This window comes from Nestor notabilis, unplaced genomic scaffold (genome assembly GCF_000696875.1).
Source record: "Nestor notabilis isolate BGI_N333 unplaced genomic scaffold, ASM69687v1 scaffold2157, whole genome shotgun sequence".
In the NCBI taxonomy this organism is placed as follows: domain Eukaryota; kingdom Metazoa; phylum Chordata; class Aves; order Psittaciformes; family Psittacidae; genus Nestor; species Nestor notabilis.
This window is the reverse complement of record NW_009935878.1, coordinates 93,504-105,889: the sequence shown is the minus strand read 5'-3', so window position 1 is coordinate 105,889 and position 12,386 is coordinate 93,504. Positions and strand designations below refer to the sequence as shown.

Genomic DNA, 12,386 nt, shown 5'->3' with positions numbered 1-12,386 from the left:
TTTGTTAGGTGAGGATGCCCAGAGGACTATGAAGGGGTCCTTATTAAAGATGAGGGAAACCTCCAACATACTCCTAGGAATCTACAGTGAGGTGATAACATCTGGGGGAGAAATTTCTTCCTGCTCCCAAGCAGAGTCACTTTGATGCCACATATATAAAGTGCACTTTGATGCCAAGGCAGGGTCTAGAGCTGCTCTGCGCATATGGAAAAAGGCTGGGTTTAAGAAGTAAAAGCTATAATGTGCCATTTGTTATACAGCAGGTCAAGAGGGCATGTCCTAATCCTTGGTTCTATTTTCTAGCTGTGCCTGTCCTTTTCAAACAAACCTTGGAGAACACAGAAATGGAAGCAGGAAAGTCTGTCTCCTTACGCTGTGAACTCACAAAAGCTGATGCCACTGTGGTGTGGAAGAAGGGAGAAGCCACGCTCCAGGCAAGTGCCAAATATGAAATGAAGCAGAAGGGGACGGTGGCAGAGCTGGTGATTCATAATGCAGAGCCAGAAGATGCGGGAAGATACACCTGTGACACAGGAGACCAGCAGACCACAGCCCAAGTCAAAGTCCAGGGTAGGAATAAGACAACTGCTTGTGACCATTTGTTGTTGTTCTTGCCATGGTCCTGCTAGCTTCTGCACATTTAAAGTGAACATTCAGAGAAAAAATGGATCAGTACAAGCAAAATGCAGCTCTGGCTGGGTCCGTTATGTTTTCTGTTTTCTAGGATGATAACTTCATGCTAAAACATAGCAATCAAATATACCTGATAACAAAATATCTTTCCTTGCTTCTGAAATAACTGTTCTGCTTTCTGCTCTGGATAGAGGTGTTTGGGTGAGCTCTAAGCCAGGAGGTAAGAAAGGCTTCAGCTGTACTTTTTGTTAAAGAATATGCAATTCATTTCTATGTTTTACTCTGTGACCAGCAGGATTCGGGCAGCAGAAGGGTAATTACTTTGATATTCTAGTTATTGGAAAATAATTGTTTTGTTTTTATTTCCCCCCAAACTCATAGAGTGCTATTGTAAATGCAAGTAGAGTCCTGGAAATGCAGGTAGGTCAGAGCTTATTAGCTGTGCCCAGAATTTGTTTCAGCTTTAGGTCCCATATAAGGTCACCAGTTGGTAATGATGCTCCTAAAGTAAAATGAGAACACTTAATTCCTCAGCTATCTCTGTCCTTGTCAAAGAAGAGCTGAAGAACGTGGAAGCTGTGGAAGGTGGGACAGCCACCCTGCAATGCCAGCTGAGCAGAGAGACCCCCGTGGAGTGGAGGAAAGGGCACACTCTTCTCCGGCCAAGTAACAAGTACAAGATGAGGCAGGAAGGCACAGTGGCTGAGCTGCTGATCCACGATCTGGACTTAAAGGATGCTGGAGACTATACATGTGTAGTGGGGAACCAAAAAACCACAGCAGCTTTGTCAGTAAATGGTAAAAAGTCAGAAATAACCTGTGAAACTCTGGAATGTTTCTGTCCATCTCTTCCCTCCTCCTCTCTGTACGTTCCCTCACAACATCATGTCATTCATGTCCTGCTTCTACTGTTTCTGTCTTTCTACTTTTTCATGTTGCCATGTCACTCCTTTCCCCAATTCCCATCCACAATCAGCTTTCATTATGCCTGCTGTTGGATGTGTGTGTGTTGTATTGTCTTTTTACCTTTCCTCAAGCGAAGGGTGCTAACATGCACGTATGTTTTCTTTAATTAGTATGGAAACATAAGATTCCTTGGGATTTTCTGTTAAGGAGGGTTCATCACCTTTAATGATGAGAATGGGTTTGTCATTATGCATGATCCCAATCAAGATCATGCATGCTTTGATTCCTACAGAACAATTTACTAGATAGGTTTTTTTACCATCTACATTAAAAGAAAGGCAGGATGTGCATAAGGATAAGGATGTTGGAATAACGCTTAGGTAGTCATACGATAAATCACGATTCAGCCTTTGCCCAGAGATCTGGACAGGGCCTTGGGTTGCAACCCCTTTTCATTCTGCACCTCTCAGCCCTGCCAGTCCGTTTCAAGAAAGAGCTGAAGAATGAAGAAGCCACCGAGAGTGGGACGGCCACGCTGCAGTGTGAGCTGAGCCAGGCAGTGGGCTCGGTTGAGTGGAGGAAGGACGGGAAGGTGCTGATGCCAGACAACAAATACAAAATGAGACGGGAAGGGCGTTTTGTTGAGCTGGTTATCCAAGACCTAGACTTGATGGATGCTGGGAGCTATACCTGTGTGTGTGGAGACCAGAAGACAACAGCTGCTTTGAGAGTGAATGGTAACCATTCTACCTGTGTTTCTCATTAAGCTGCATATTTGGCAGTATTTATTGGTCATCCAAAATGTGGTTAGTGTGATTTCTTAAAGGCTTCATGCTCTTGGCTTTATGATGTGAAAGAGCCACTCTATTAGAGAATATTCTTTTGTCCTTTTTTTGCTTTGAGACAGCACAGCCATATTGTATATTGTTTTCTCTAATTTATTTCTCTCTACTTTATGAGGTTTTAAACCCTTTCAACTGTATCCACCCAGCAGTAGTGCATTTTTGGTTAAATATGTACAATGAAGCCCAGTAACTCACAGCAGAATCCAGTTCATTTCACTCTAGTGCTGATTCCTTCTCTGTTGGTATTGCGTCCTTCAGCCTTGCCTATCCTCTTCCAAGAAGAAATGTTGAACAAGGAAGCTACAGAGGGCGAGGCAGTCACTTTGCACTGTAAGCTGAGCAAATCAGCCCCGGTTGAGTGGAGAAAGGGGAATATGGTCCTCAAACCAAGTGAAAAATACAAAATAGAGCAGGAAGGTCCCTTTGTGGAGCTCATGATCCGGGACCTGGATTTGGCAGATGCTGGTGATTACAGCTGTGTGTGCGGAGATCAACAGACTACAGCTGCTTTGGCAGTTAATGGTAAAAAGAAATTCTTCACCCATGCTCCAAGTAAACTTGTGTAATTCTCTTTCCTCTCTTCCTCTTTCTCTCCTGTTTCATCTGGTCCCTGTACACTTTCTATCCTTTCTCCAGCTGATTAATTTTTCCATCCCATTTTCGTTCTCTCTCTCTCTCCTTTCACCTGATGCCCTCTTGATGTGTCATTTGTCTTCCTAGGCGCTATGTTCAAATGGCAAGTGGAGTACAGGTCCCTAACACAGCACAATCTCCTTAGTCCTGTATAGCTGCTTGTTTGAAAGATTTCCCATAGGGATTGCCCCAAAAGCGGGAATTAAATTTACTCTTTGTAACTTACACAGTTACACTTCTAGCTCCTAAAAGGAACAAGTTTTGTCAATGTAAAATGCTACACAAGGACTATTTTAGCCTTTTATGCTCCTGCTATTCCCAGCCCTTTTTGACCAATTTTGGCCACCCCTTCTGAACCATATACTTTATCTCTGCAGAAAGCTGACAGCACATTTGTTACTGCTCTGTTTTAAGGGGCTCTATTTACAAAAAATACAGATAGTGCCATGAATCGGGCACTCCTGTAGAACTGCTGTTTTTCTCAAGGGAAACAAAATGCTGTGTCTCGTATTGAAATACAGCCTAAAATTTTACCCCTTTGATTTTATGGTGTATAAAGTAAAGGATAGATGGCTCATCAACTAAGTTTGAGGATAGACAGACTTGCTTTTAAAGCATGTTTTAAATTGGGAAGACCAAAAATTAAAAATCAGGGTGAAATCTCATTTGAAATGTTAGACATTGAACAAAATTCTGGTGTATTAAGGTCTTGTGACTTCAGTAACTTGAGGGTTCAGGGAGATGAGAATGAGTAGATCATAGGTCAGGCTTTCTCAGCTTTGATATTGTGTCTGTATTACATTTACTCTGCAGTCCTGCCTGCTCTTTTCACCAAAGAACTGACAGATCAAGAAGCCACAGAAGGTAAAACTGTCTCTCTGCACTGTGAGCTGAATAAGGCGGCTGCTAATGTGGAGTGGAAGAAGGGACTCAAGACCCTCAAATCAAGTGACAAATACAAAATGAACCGTGAAGGTGTTGTTGCTGAGCTTATAATCAAAAATCTAGACACAACGGATGCTGGAAATTATTCCTGTGTGTGCGGAGACCAGCAGACTATGGCAGTTTTAACAGTACATGGTAAAACAAACAAAACAAGACACATCCTAAAATTAACTATCCTGTTTTCTCTGTTCATTTGGACAGATACCTGATTACACTACCATCTCCTTCCTTCTGTTAGACCCTCATCCACAGCTCACTGACGCCAATGAAGTGCTCACATTGGTGTCGGCGCAGCTGGGGTGCGTAACACGAGAGAGGCATCAGTGCTCAAGCTCAGAGTATAGGCAACCAGGGTTGCTATTAGGGTTGATCATTTTGATTTTCCCTTGGAAGTTCCTTTATTAGACTTCCCGTTATACTCAAGGCCTTTGAAATGGGTTGCCTCAAAAGGATTGGGACTTTAGGATTTTTAAGGTTTCATAAAATTCTAAAGGGTAGATTATTCCCTGGAATCTTATTCCCATACTCCTTTCCTGGAACAACGAGGTGTTTTTATACCTATGGGCTAGTTGCATTGCATTCAGTTGCAGTCCCGTGTAAAGCAAGCCCAAACCTTTTTAAGCGAAGACCATTCTTAGGGAGAACACTGATTTTTACCGCAACTGACATGTTTGAAAGTATATGCCAATTCAGGTGAAAATCCTTGTTTGTGTTGAAATGAACAATTTCATTTCAAACTGACATTTAGAATGAAACTCTTATGTTTCATTTTTTTTAATATACAATGTCTTTTTGTTTGCTTAAGCATGTGAAAACATAGCAAATGTCCTCCCATTCTGGTTTAAAAAATCATATAAGGAATCCATTTTATTTTTTTTTCCAGAAATTTCAAATTAGTATTTATTCTTTTTGCTTGAAATTTCACAGGAAAAAAAAAATGGGTTTCCTACTTCTGTTTGTATTGATTTGTGCCTCTGAGAACAAATGTAAAACACCTCTACAGATTACTGCAAGCATTGAATGCTTTCCTGGTTATGACATTTCTTTCTTCATACTGATTCATGGAGACTATACAGTGTCTATGTTCTTGTACTGTTAAATCAGTTCAAGAAAAGAGGGAAATTGAAAATTAAACATCAATGTTGAATTTTAACTCTTTCGAGCATTACATCTCACTGCTCGTATTGCTGTTCTTTAGCTTTGCCTGCATTTTTCAAAGAAGGATTGAAGAACAGAGAAGCCACAGATGGTGCAACAGCCACTCTGCACTGTGAGCTGAGCAAGGTCGGTGTCCCAGTGGAGTGGAAAAAAGGGGACAAAACACTCAAACAAAGTGATAAGTATAGGATGAGACAAGAAGATACTGCTGCAGAGCTGTTGATCCGAGATCTGGAGGTAGAAGATACAGGAGAATATACCTGCGTGTGTGGAGATCAGAAGACCTCAGCTGTCTTGACAGTCCATGGTAAAAAAGCCATTCTCGGTTATGATAGCAGTATCTCAAGCAGATCTCTTTTCTCTGAGAGGTTTCTTTTCCACTTGCTTTGATGTTTTAATTCTGCAGCATTTTCTTGGTTTGCTGGCTGTGTTTCATCCCATTTGTGTTAGTTTCATCCCATCTGTCAGTTTGAAATTGATGGCTTTATAGCAAAGTAAAGAAGAGTTGTGAGAATTTCTTATCTTAGTCTTCACTTTTTAAGAGTGAAAAAGGCATCTGTATCTAAGGCCAAGAGTGAGAACACTTCCAGCAGCAAGATTATACTCAGGGGTTTTTCCTTGTATCTCACTGGCATCAGCGGACTTTGGTCCTTAACTTGAAGGAAAGTTCTTTAAAAATGCTAAGCTCACTTAGTGAGAAGTTTTCCAATTCAGGAATGAATGACTTTTCTCTTTTGCAGGACTGTGATATACCCTGTCGAGGAAATGGTATTTGAAAAAAAAAAACCCAAACCCAAAACAATAAAAAACCCCAACAAAACAACATCCCAAACCATTATTCCTCAGGTCCTGATTTAGGGAGTAATGAGACAGGCTTTGTTCCAGTCTCTGCCACATTGAATAGCAGTGAGCTTTCACTGCACCTCCAGAAGAAACAGTTCCAGCAGATGAAAGGGTAGTTTTGATTTGAGATATGTCTTAAGGATATGATGCTTATAAGAACAGGGAAAACACTGTGGAAGCAAAACTATTCTCTCAGATTTTCTGCATGTTTTTATTTCCTCTTCTTTCTCCCAGCTGGAGATACTTCTGTTCTTCCCCTCCTTTGAGCTGGCTCTTTCTTCCCTGTGCGAGTTGCTCCCTCTTTATTTAACCACAAGGCATCTTGGTTAATGCTGCTGCTGCTAAAAAAAAAAAGTATCCTGTATTCCTGATATCAGAGCAATTACGTCCTTGGAAATTGTGGCTTAAAGGTGCACCTGAAGCTATATTACTAATTTTTTCTCTGAACCAGAAAGATAGATTATGATGTCAGGAAAGGTAGAGATCTCCAGGTAGAAATCTTGAGCTGCCAGTGCTGTTACTTGGGGCAATGACTTTCTATCAAAAGTCAGGTCATTAATGTTAAAGATAGATGATTTCAGACTAATATAGGTAGAGAGGGCTCTTGGAACCAGCTGGGAATTGATGAGCATGCTATATAAGTCAACATTAGAAGCAAGTCATGGTGGCAATTATTCCTACGAGATCCTACAGTAGTTTTCTGATAGATGCAGTTTTCAAGACTATATGATTTGTTTTCCTGTAATAGTGAAGGACTGGCCACAGGACCTAATGCTAAGTTCCTCAAGGTCTGGTTAATGGTTTTGACATCCTTTCTGTTTATATTGCATCCCATAGCTTTGCCTGCACTGTTCAAAAAAGAACTTGTCAATATAGAAGCCACAGAAAACAAGGCAGCTGTTCTACAGTGTGAGCTAACTAAATCCACTCCAGTGGAGTGGAGGAAAGGGCTGAAGGTCCTCAAGCCTAGTGAGAAGTACAAAATGAGACTGAAGGATACTATTGCTGAGCTGACAATCCATAGCCTGGAAGAACAAGATGCGGGAGATTACACATGTGTGTGCGGAGACAAGACGACCACTGCATCCCTGACAGTGCATGGTAAAATACATAAGTTTAATTTTCTTCTTCGTCATCTGTGGTCTCATGCAGGATCACAAACTGCTCTTGATCTTGTTTATTATTTTAAATTTTTATGAAAGCTGTATCAACCATTGGGAATATCTTTTTCTGAAAGTCCTTCACTTAGGATAGATAAATGTAGTCTTTTCAGTCCACTCTCTTTCCTGTAAATGGAATCTGGAAGCAGATAATGAAGAACTTGATGAATTCATAAATAACACTTATTTCCATTAATTAATTTATTTAGGTCATATCACTGAGATATAACTTTTTTCTTGAATGGAGTTGAAAGGTGCTCTGTGTTAACAGATGAGAAAGGCAGGTGAGCAAGATACGTTGCAGCCTGTAATTTGAAACATACCGTGTTCATTTTTATTGTTAAGGCAGAGCTGTGCATAGTTCCTTGAAAGCTTGGGATCATCTTTCTGTTGTTACATCTTAAAATTATTTTAAATCATACCTCTGGCATTGAAATTTTTAGTTTTACAGCATTGATTTCTAAATCAGTTGTGACATGCTGAATGTGGTGTGTTGCAAAGCATAAGGCAGGGATGCTCCTGTAATCATTGCTTGCCTCTCGGGTACTGTATATTCTAAAACTATTAGAGATTAAAGCTTTCTAATCCAGTGGAGCAGTCAAGACACAGTATTTCATTGCTTTTAAAGTGCTCTCTCTTCACCTGTGATCTTCAGCCCTTCCTCCACATTTTAAAAAAGAGTTGAAGAACATGGAAGCCACAGAAAATGGCACAGCCACTTTCTGCTGTGAACTGAGCAAGCCTGTAGCTGCTGTGGAGTGGAGGAAAGGAAACAGAGCCCTGGAGACAAGTGACAAGTTCACCATGAAATGCGAGGGCACAGTTGCTGAGCTGGTGATCTGTGATTTAGATCTGGCAGATGCTGGAGATTACACATGCTGTTATGGAGATCAGAAAACCTCTGCTGCACTAAAAGTGAATGGTAAAAAAATATATATGTAAAAATAAGTGGATCATTTTCAACCAGCTGTTTTTTTTTAAGAGCATAGTAGTATCAGCTTCGAAATTGCAGCCCCATTTCTGACTAATTTAGTAACTTGTGTTTGGACATGAGCATGAATGCCTGAATGCACTGGTCAGTATCAGACATAGCACAATTGTTAATTGCGAAAATTTCAGATATTCATCTTGGTATTAACTCATTTCTTTGATGCTCATGTTCAGTAGTAGTTGCTAAGAAAGGAAAATCATTGTTGTGCTGTTGGTTGTAAAGGTGTTACAATCCTAAAGTTGAGAATATTACAATTTGGTGATGAGATATTTTTGATACGGTTTTAGGGTTTCAGAATAATTTGATGGTCAAGTTCTGCTGGAACACTATCTGAGGAGAAATCTCCTGGAAAAGTGAGATCGATGCCTCAGATATAATTTCATTTATGAGCTTTCAGTAATGATCTGCATTGTGGTAGAACTTAGATGCTCTACCTTAGTTTATTACGTTTTATTTTCCATTGTGTAGACAATACCCAGAGTTAAGGTAGGGCTCAGTCTTGCAGAGTCTGAAGAAGTTGAGACTGGTGTGGCTCTCTATTTCATGCCACAGACCATACCATAAAAAAAAAAAAAAAAAGCTCTGGCTTATGAATAAGGTGGTTCCCAGCTTTCCAGAGTCATTGTTCTATGGTTCTCAGAGTGGTTATCACTCCATCTCGATTAGGGAAAGCTTTGCTTGTCACATGTGGTTGATAGACCACAGATAAATCATTACTTGAATAGCTGTCATGGTCATACATTCTGCTCATTTTGAACTCCTCAGCCTTGCCTGCACGCTTCAAGACAGAGATGAAGGATGAAGAAGCCACAGAAGGAGGAACAGCCACTCTACAATGTGAGCTATCTAGAACTGCCTCTGTGGAGTGGAAAAAGAAGCACAAAGTGCTCAAATCAAGTGAAAAGTATACTGTGAGACAGGAAGGTACTACAGCACAGCTGCTGATCCATGCTTTAGAAGTCAAGGATGCTGGGGAGTATACCTGTGTGTGTGGAGATGAGAAGACTACTGCAGCATTGACAGTGCATGGTAAAGAAAACAGATATGAGCAATTTTTGTGTGATAGTTCTCCTTTCTCCTCTGGAAGCCTCAATACTGACACACAATGAATTCTTTCTTTAATCTTGCCATCACTAATTCTGTTAGTAACAGATTTTGTTTGGTTTATTGTGATTTTTTTAAATCTGATTCTAATTAGAATTGTAGTTCCACTGATTATACTAACATTTTCCCTGTTTTCCTTGCTCTTGTTGGTGCACAGCTATACTGCTTTGCACCACACTGAAGGCTGAAGAATGCCACATGCTTGCGTTTTTGGTTCTGTTTTACTTACTTTTGACTTGAGCCTAGAGAGATGGAGCTGCAGGAACTCTCATACTTCTTAAAAAGAACAATCTTAGATTTCATGTTACATCAGGACTGACAGATACTTCTAAATAATGCAAACAAACCTTAAACCGATGCAACTTGTCTAAATAACTCTGAGCAAGGATCATCTCAATATGTATTTTGGTATCTCATGATACTCAGCGTTATAGTGTAAGAGTACTTCACAGTTCCCAGTCAAATTCTTCTGCAAACTTTCTTTGGAAGAGAGAAACTTTATTTCCACAACTACACAGGACAGTAAGAAGTAGTTTCAGCCATCTTTCTTTCTTATCTGGAAATTCAGTAGCTTAATAAATCAGTTCCATAGAATCACAGAATGGTTTGGGTTGGAAGGGATCTTAAAGCTCATCCAGTTCCAACCTCCTTGCCACAGACAGGGACACCTTCCACTAGACCTGGTTGCTCAAAGCCCCATCCAGACTGGGCTTGAACACTGCTAGGGGTGGGTCATCTACTCACCATTCCTTCCTTCCCACTTTAAAATTTCTTTGCTTTACTGCCCAGACCTTTTTGTCTTCACATTTACCAATAAAATAAGGGTACTTTCAGTCTTGAACTTCCAATTTAACCATAGCAAGAAAAAACTGGAAAGGACCTCTAGAGGTCATCTAGTCCATCCATGAGTCCCAGGTCACATTCACCCCTATCTAGCCTGCACTTAAAAACCTCTGGTGGTGAATAATCCACAGTTGACCTGGACACTCATTCCACTGCCTAGCTATAATTACTGGCAGAAAATTCGTCCTTATTTCAACAGAAGTCTCTCTTGAGCTTGCTTAAGTCATTAATTCTTGTCCCCTAGTAGAAATGGAGAAATACTTGCTTTTTTTCCTCTTTGTGAAACTATTTTACAGATCTGAAAACTTCCATCGTGTCTCCAACCTGTCTTCTCTTTTCTGGACTAAGCACCTTCAATCCTTCTACTCTTTCTTCATAGGTCATGTCTGCTAGACTTCAGCTCATCTTTGGTGCTTTCTGGATCATCTTCGATTAATCCACATCTTTGTAGAAATGTGGTGGCCAAAAGCAGACTACAGTGCTCCATCCAAGGCTTTGCCAGAGTGGAGTAGGATGGAAGGACTTCATGTGTCTTGCATGTGACACTTGATTTTATACATCCCTATTATGATGATGGCCTTGTTCACATCAGAGCTGCATTTTTTTGACTTGCATTTGCTCCATGATCTCTTGTAACTCCAAATCCCTCTCTGCAGATCTGCTGCCTGTTCTCCACCTTATATTTGTTTTTATTGTTCCTAAATAGAGTATTTTGCACCTGGTCTTGCTAAATTGCAGCCTTTTTTTCATTGCTGCTTCATCAAGGTTGTCTTATTATCCTAACCCAGTTTAAGAAAGTGCTTTCACCTTCTTTCCCTTCCCACCTTAAGATCATCTCCAAAGTTCATGACAGCTCTGCATGTAATTGTCCAAGTCAGTAAAGAAGATGCTGAATAACAGTGGACTCCAGAGCATTGAGGAACTCTGCTCAACTTGTTCTTTCATTGCAAGTTTAAATCACAGTTGAATATTATTTGATGGTAGTTTTCAAATTAATAGTGCTTCCTACTGCAATTCCACCTATACCTAATTTCAACTAAGAGCTTTACTAAAATAAAAGTGTACAGCATATACTGTATCTTTCTGTCAGTGAAGCTTATTTATCTATGTCAAGAAAAATTGTACTGGTCCACTCCTTCATGAAGAGAAAAGCTCTTGGCAAGTTCAAGTGTACTGCTACAATGTTTTTCAAAGAATTAAGGTAAGCTGAAATGGCCATAATTCCTTGGATCCTCCCTCTGCCACCCACCTCAGTCTTCGTCCAAGGCAAGTACTGTGAATGGGATTCAGCTTGTAGGTCAAGACTGGTGAGTACTCCTAAATTTACATTTTTGTCGATGGAGATCTAGTCAACACAGCTGATGGAAGTCAGGGAGACATCCGATTCCCCTTATAGCAGATGTTTACATTTGGTCAGCAGGTAGTTCTATTGGCTCTATTGACTTTGCCTGGATCTTTCTTGATTGTCTGGGAGCTCAGACTCTTGGTTTACATGTTAAGAACTAAAGGTGTCTATTTCAATCTGTGATTCCTTTTTCACCACTGAGTTGCTGTTTTTTCTGTACTTGTGAAGCATCACTCATTCTATTCGATTTCTCCAGTGTAATGTCTGATATTGGTTGAGCTTATAGCTTAAGTATTCCAGGACAAATTTCATCATACCAGGGTGCTTTGAGAATATTTAGTTTATTTAAATATTCTCTAATCCTTTTTTTTTCTTTTCTCAACCAGAATTCCTATTACCTTCTTAGCTATCATTAACCTTTTATATTAAAGAAGGAAAAGGAAGTAAACACTTCAGCTTTCCCTGTGTCATCCACCATCAATTTACATTCCTGAAAAAGAGGTAGACCAAATTCTCCCTTGTCGTTTTTCTTCCTTCTAATCTACTTACAGGATGTCATAGTATTATTTCTGTTTCTTTCTAGTTCAGGCTGGCCAGATTTCCTGGAATTTACAGCTAATATTCTGATATAGCCAAGAGCCACAAGTTGAACTGTGAGCTGAGGACACGGAAAACTCCTGAAGCAGTGGTCTTGCCACCTAGTTGCTGGATACAACTACATACAGCACACATCTCTGTCTGGAGACATTTGATATTGGCATAATTTTGCAATTACCTTTCAGCCCCTCTTTCATGTTAAAGTCTTTGTCCATGAGATGAGAGAGTCCAGGAATGGGGAACTGCCCTTGACCTTGAGACATGCAGGGAATCCTGCCTTTCTGGTTTTCCTTCTATGTTCTACACTAGTTTTTTCCCCCTATTCACATTAACCTCCTGTATTTTATAGGTCTTTTGAGCTTCGGGACATTAAAGAATTTGTG

General features: G+C 40.2%; 1 protein-coding gene across 1 annotated transcript in view; it reads left to right on the top strand.

Moving 5' to 3' along the window:
• Window positions 1-12,386, top strand: part of LOC104408418 (obscurin-like) — a gene marked incomplete at both ends in the record, with an annotated part of 134,901 nt that overhangs the window by 29,256 nt on the left and 93,259 nt on the right. Inside the window, 9 exons of the mRNA XM_010018025.1 lie at window positions 304-570; window positions 1,168-1,431; window positions 2,010-2,276; window positions 2,643-2,936; window positions 3,831-4,097; window positions 5,161-5,427; window positions 6,801-7,064; window positions 7,779-8,045; window positions 8,880-9,143. Coding sequence (XP_010016327.1) covers window positions 304-570; window positions 1,168-1,431; window positions 2,010-2,276; window positions 2,643-2,936; window positions 3,831-4,097; window positions 5,161-5,427; window positions 6,801-7,064; window positions 7,779-8,045; window positions 8,880-9,143 — 2,421 coding nt within the window. The remainder of the gene's footprint in view (window positions 1-303; window positions 571-1,167; window positions 1,432-2,009; window positions 2,277-2,642; window positions 2,937-3,830; window positions 4,098-5,160; window positions 5,428-6,800; window positions 7,065-7,778; window positions 8,046-8,879; window positions 9,144-12,386) is intronic.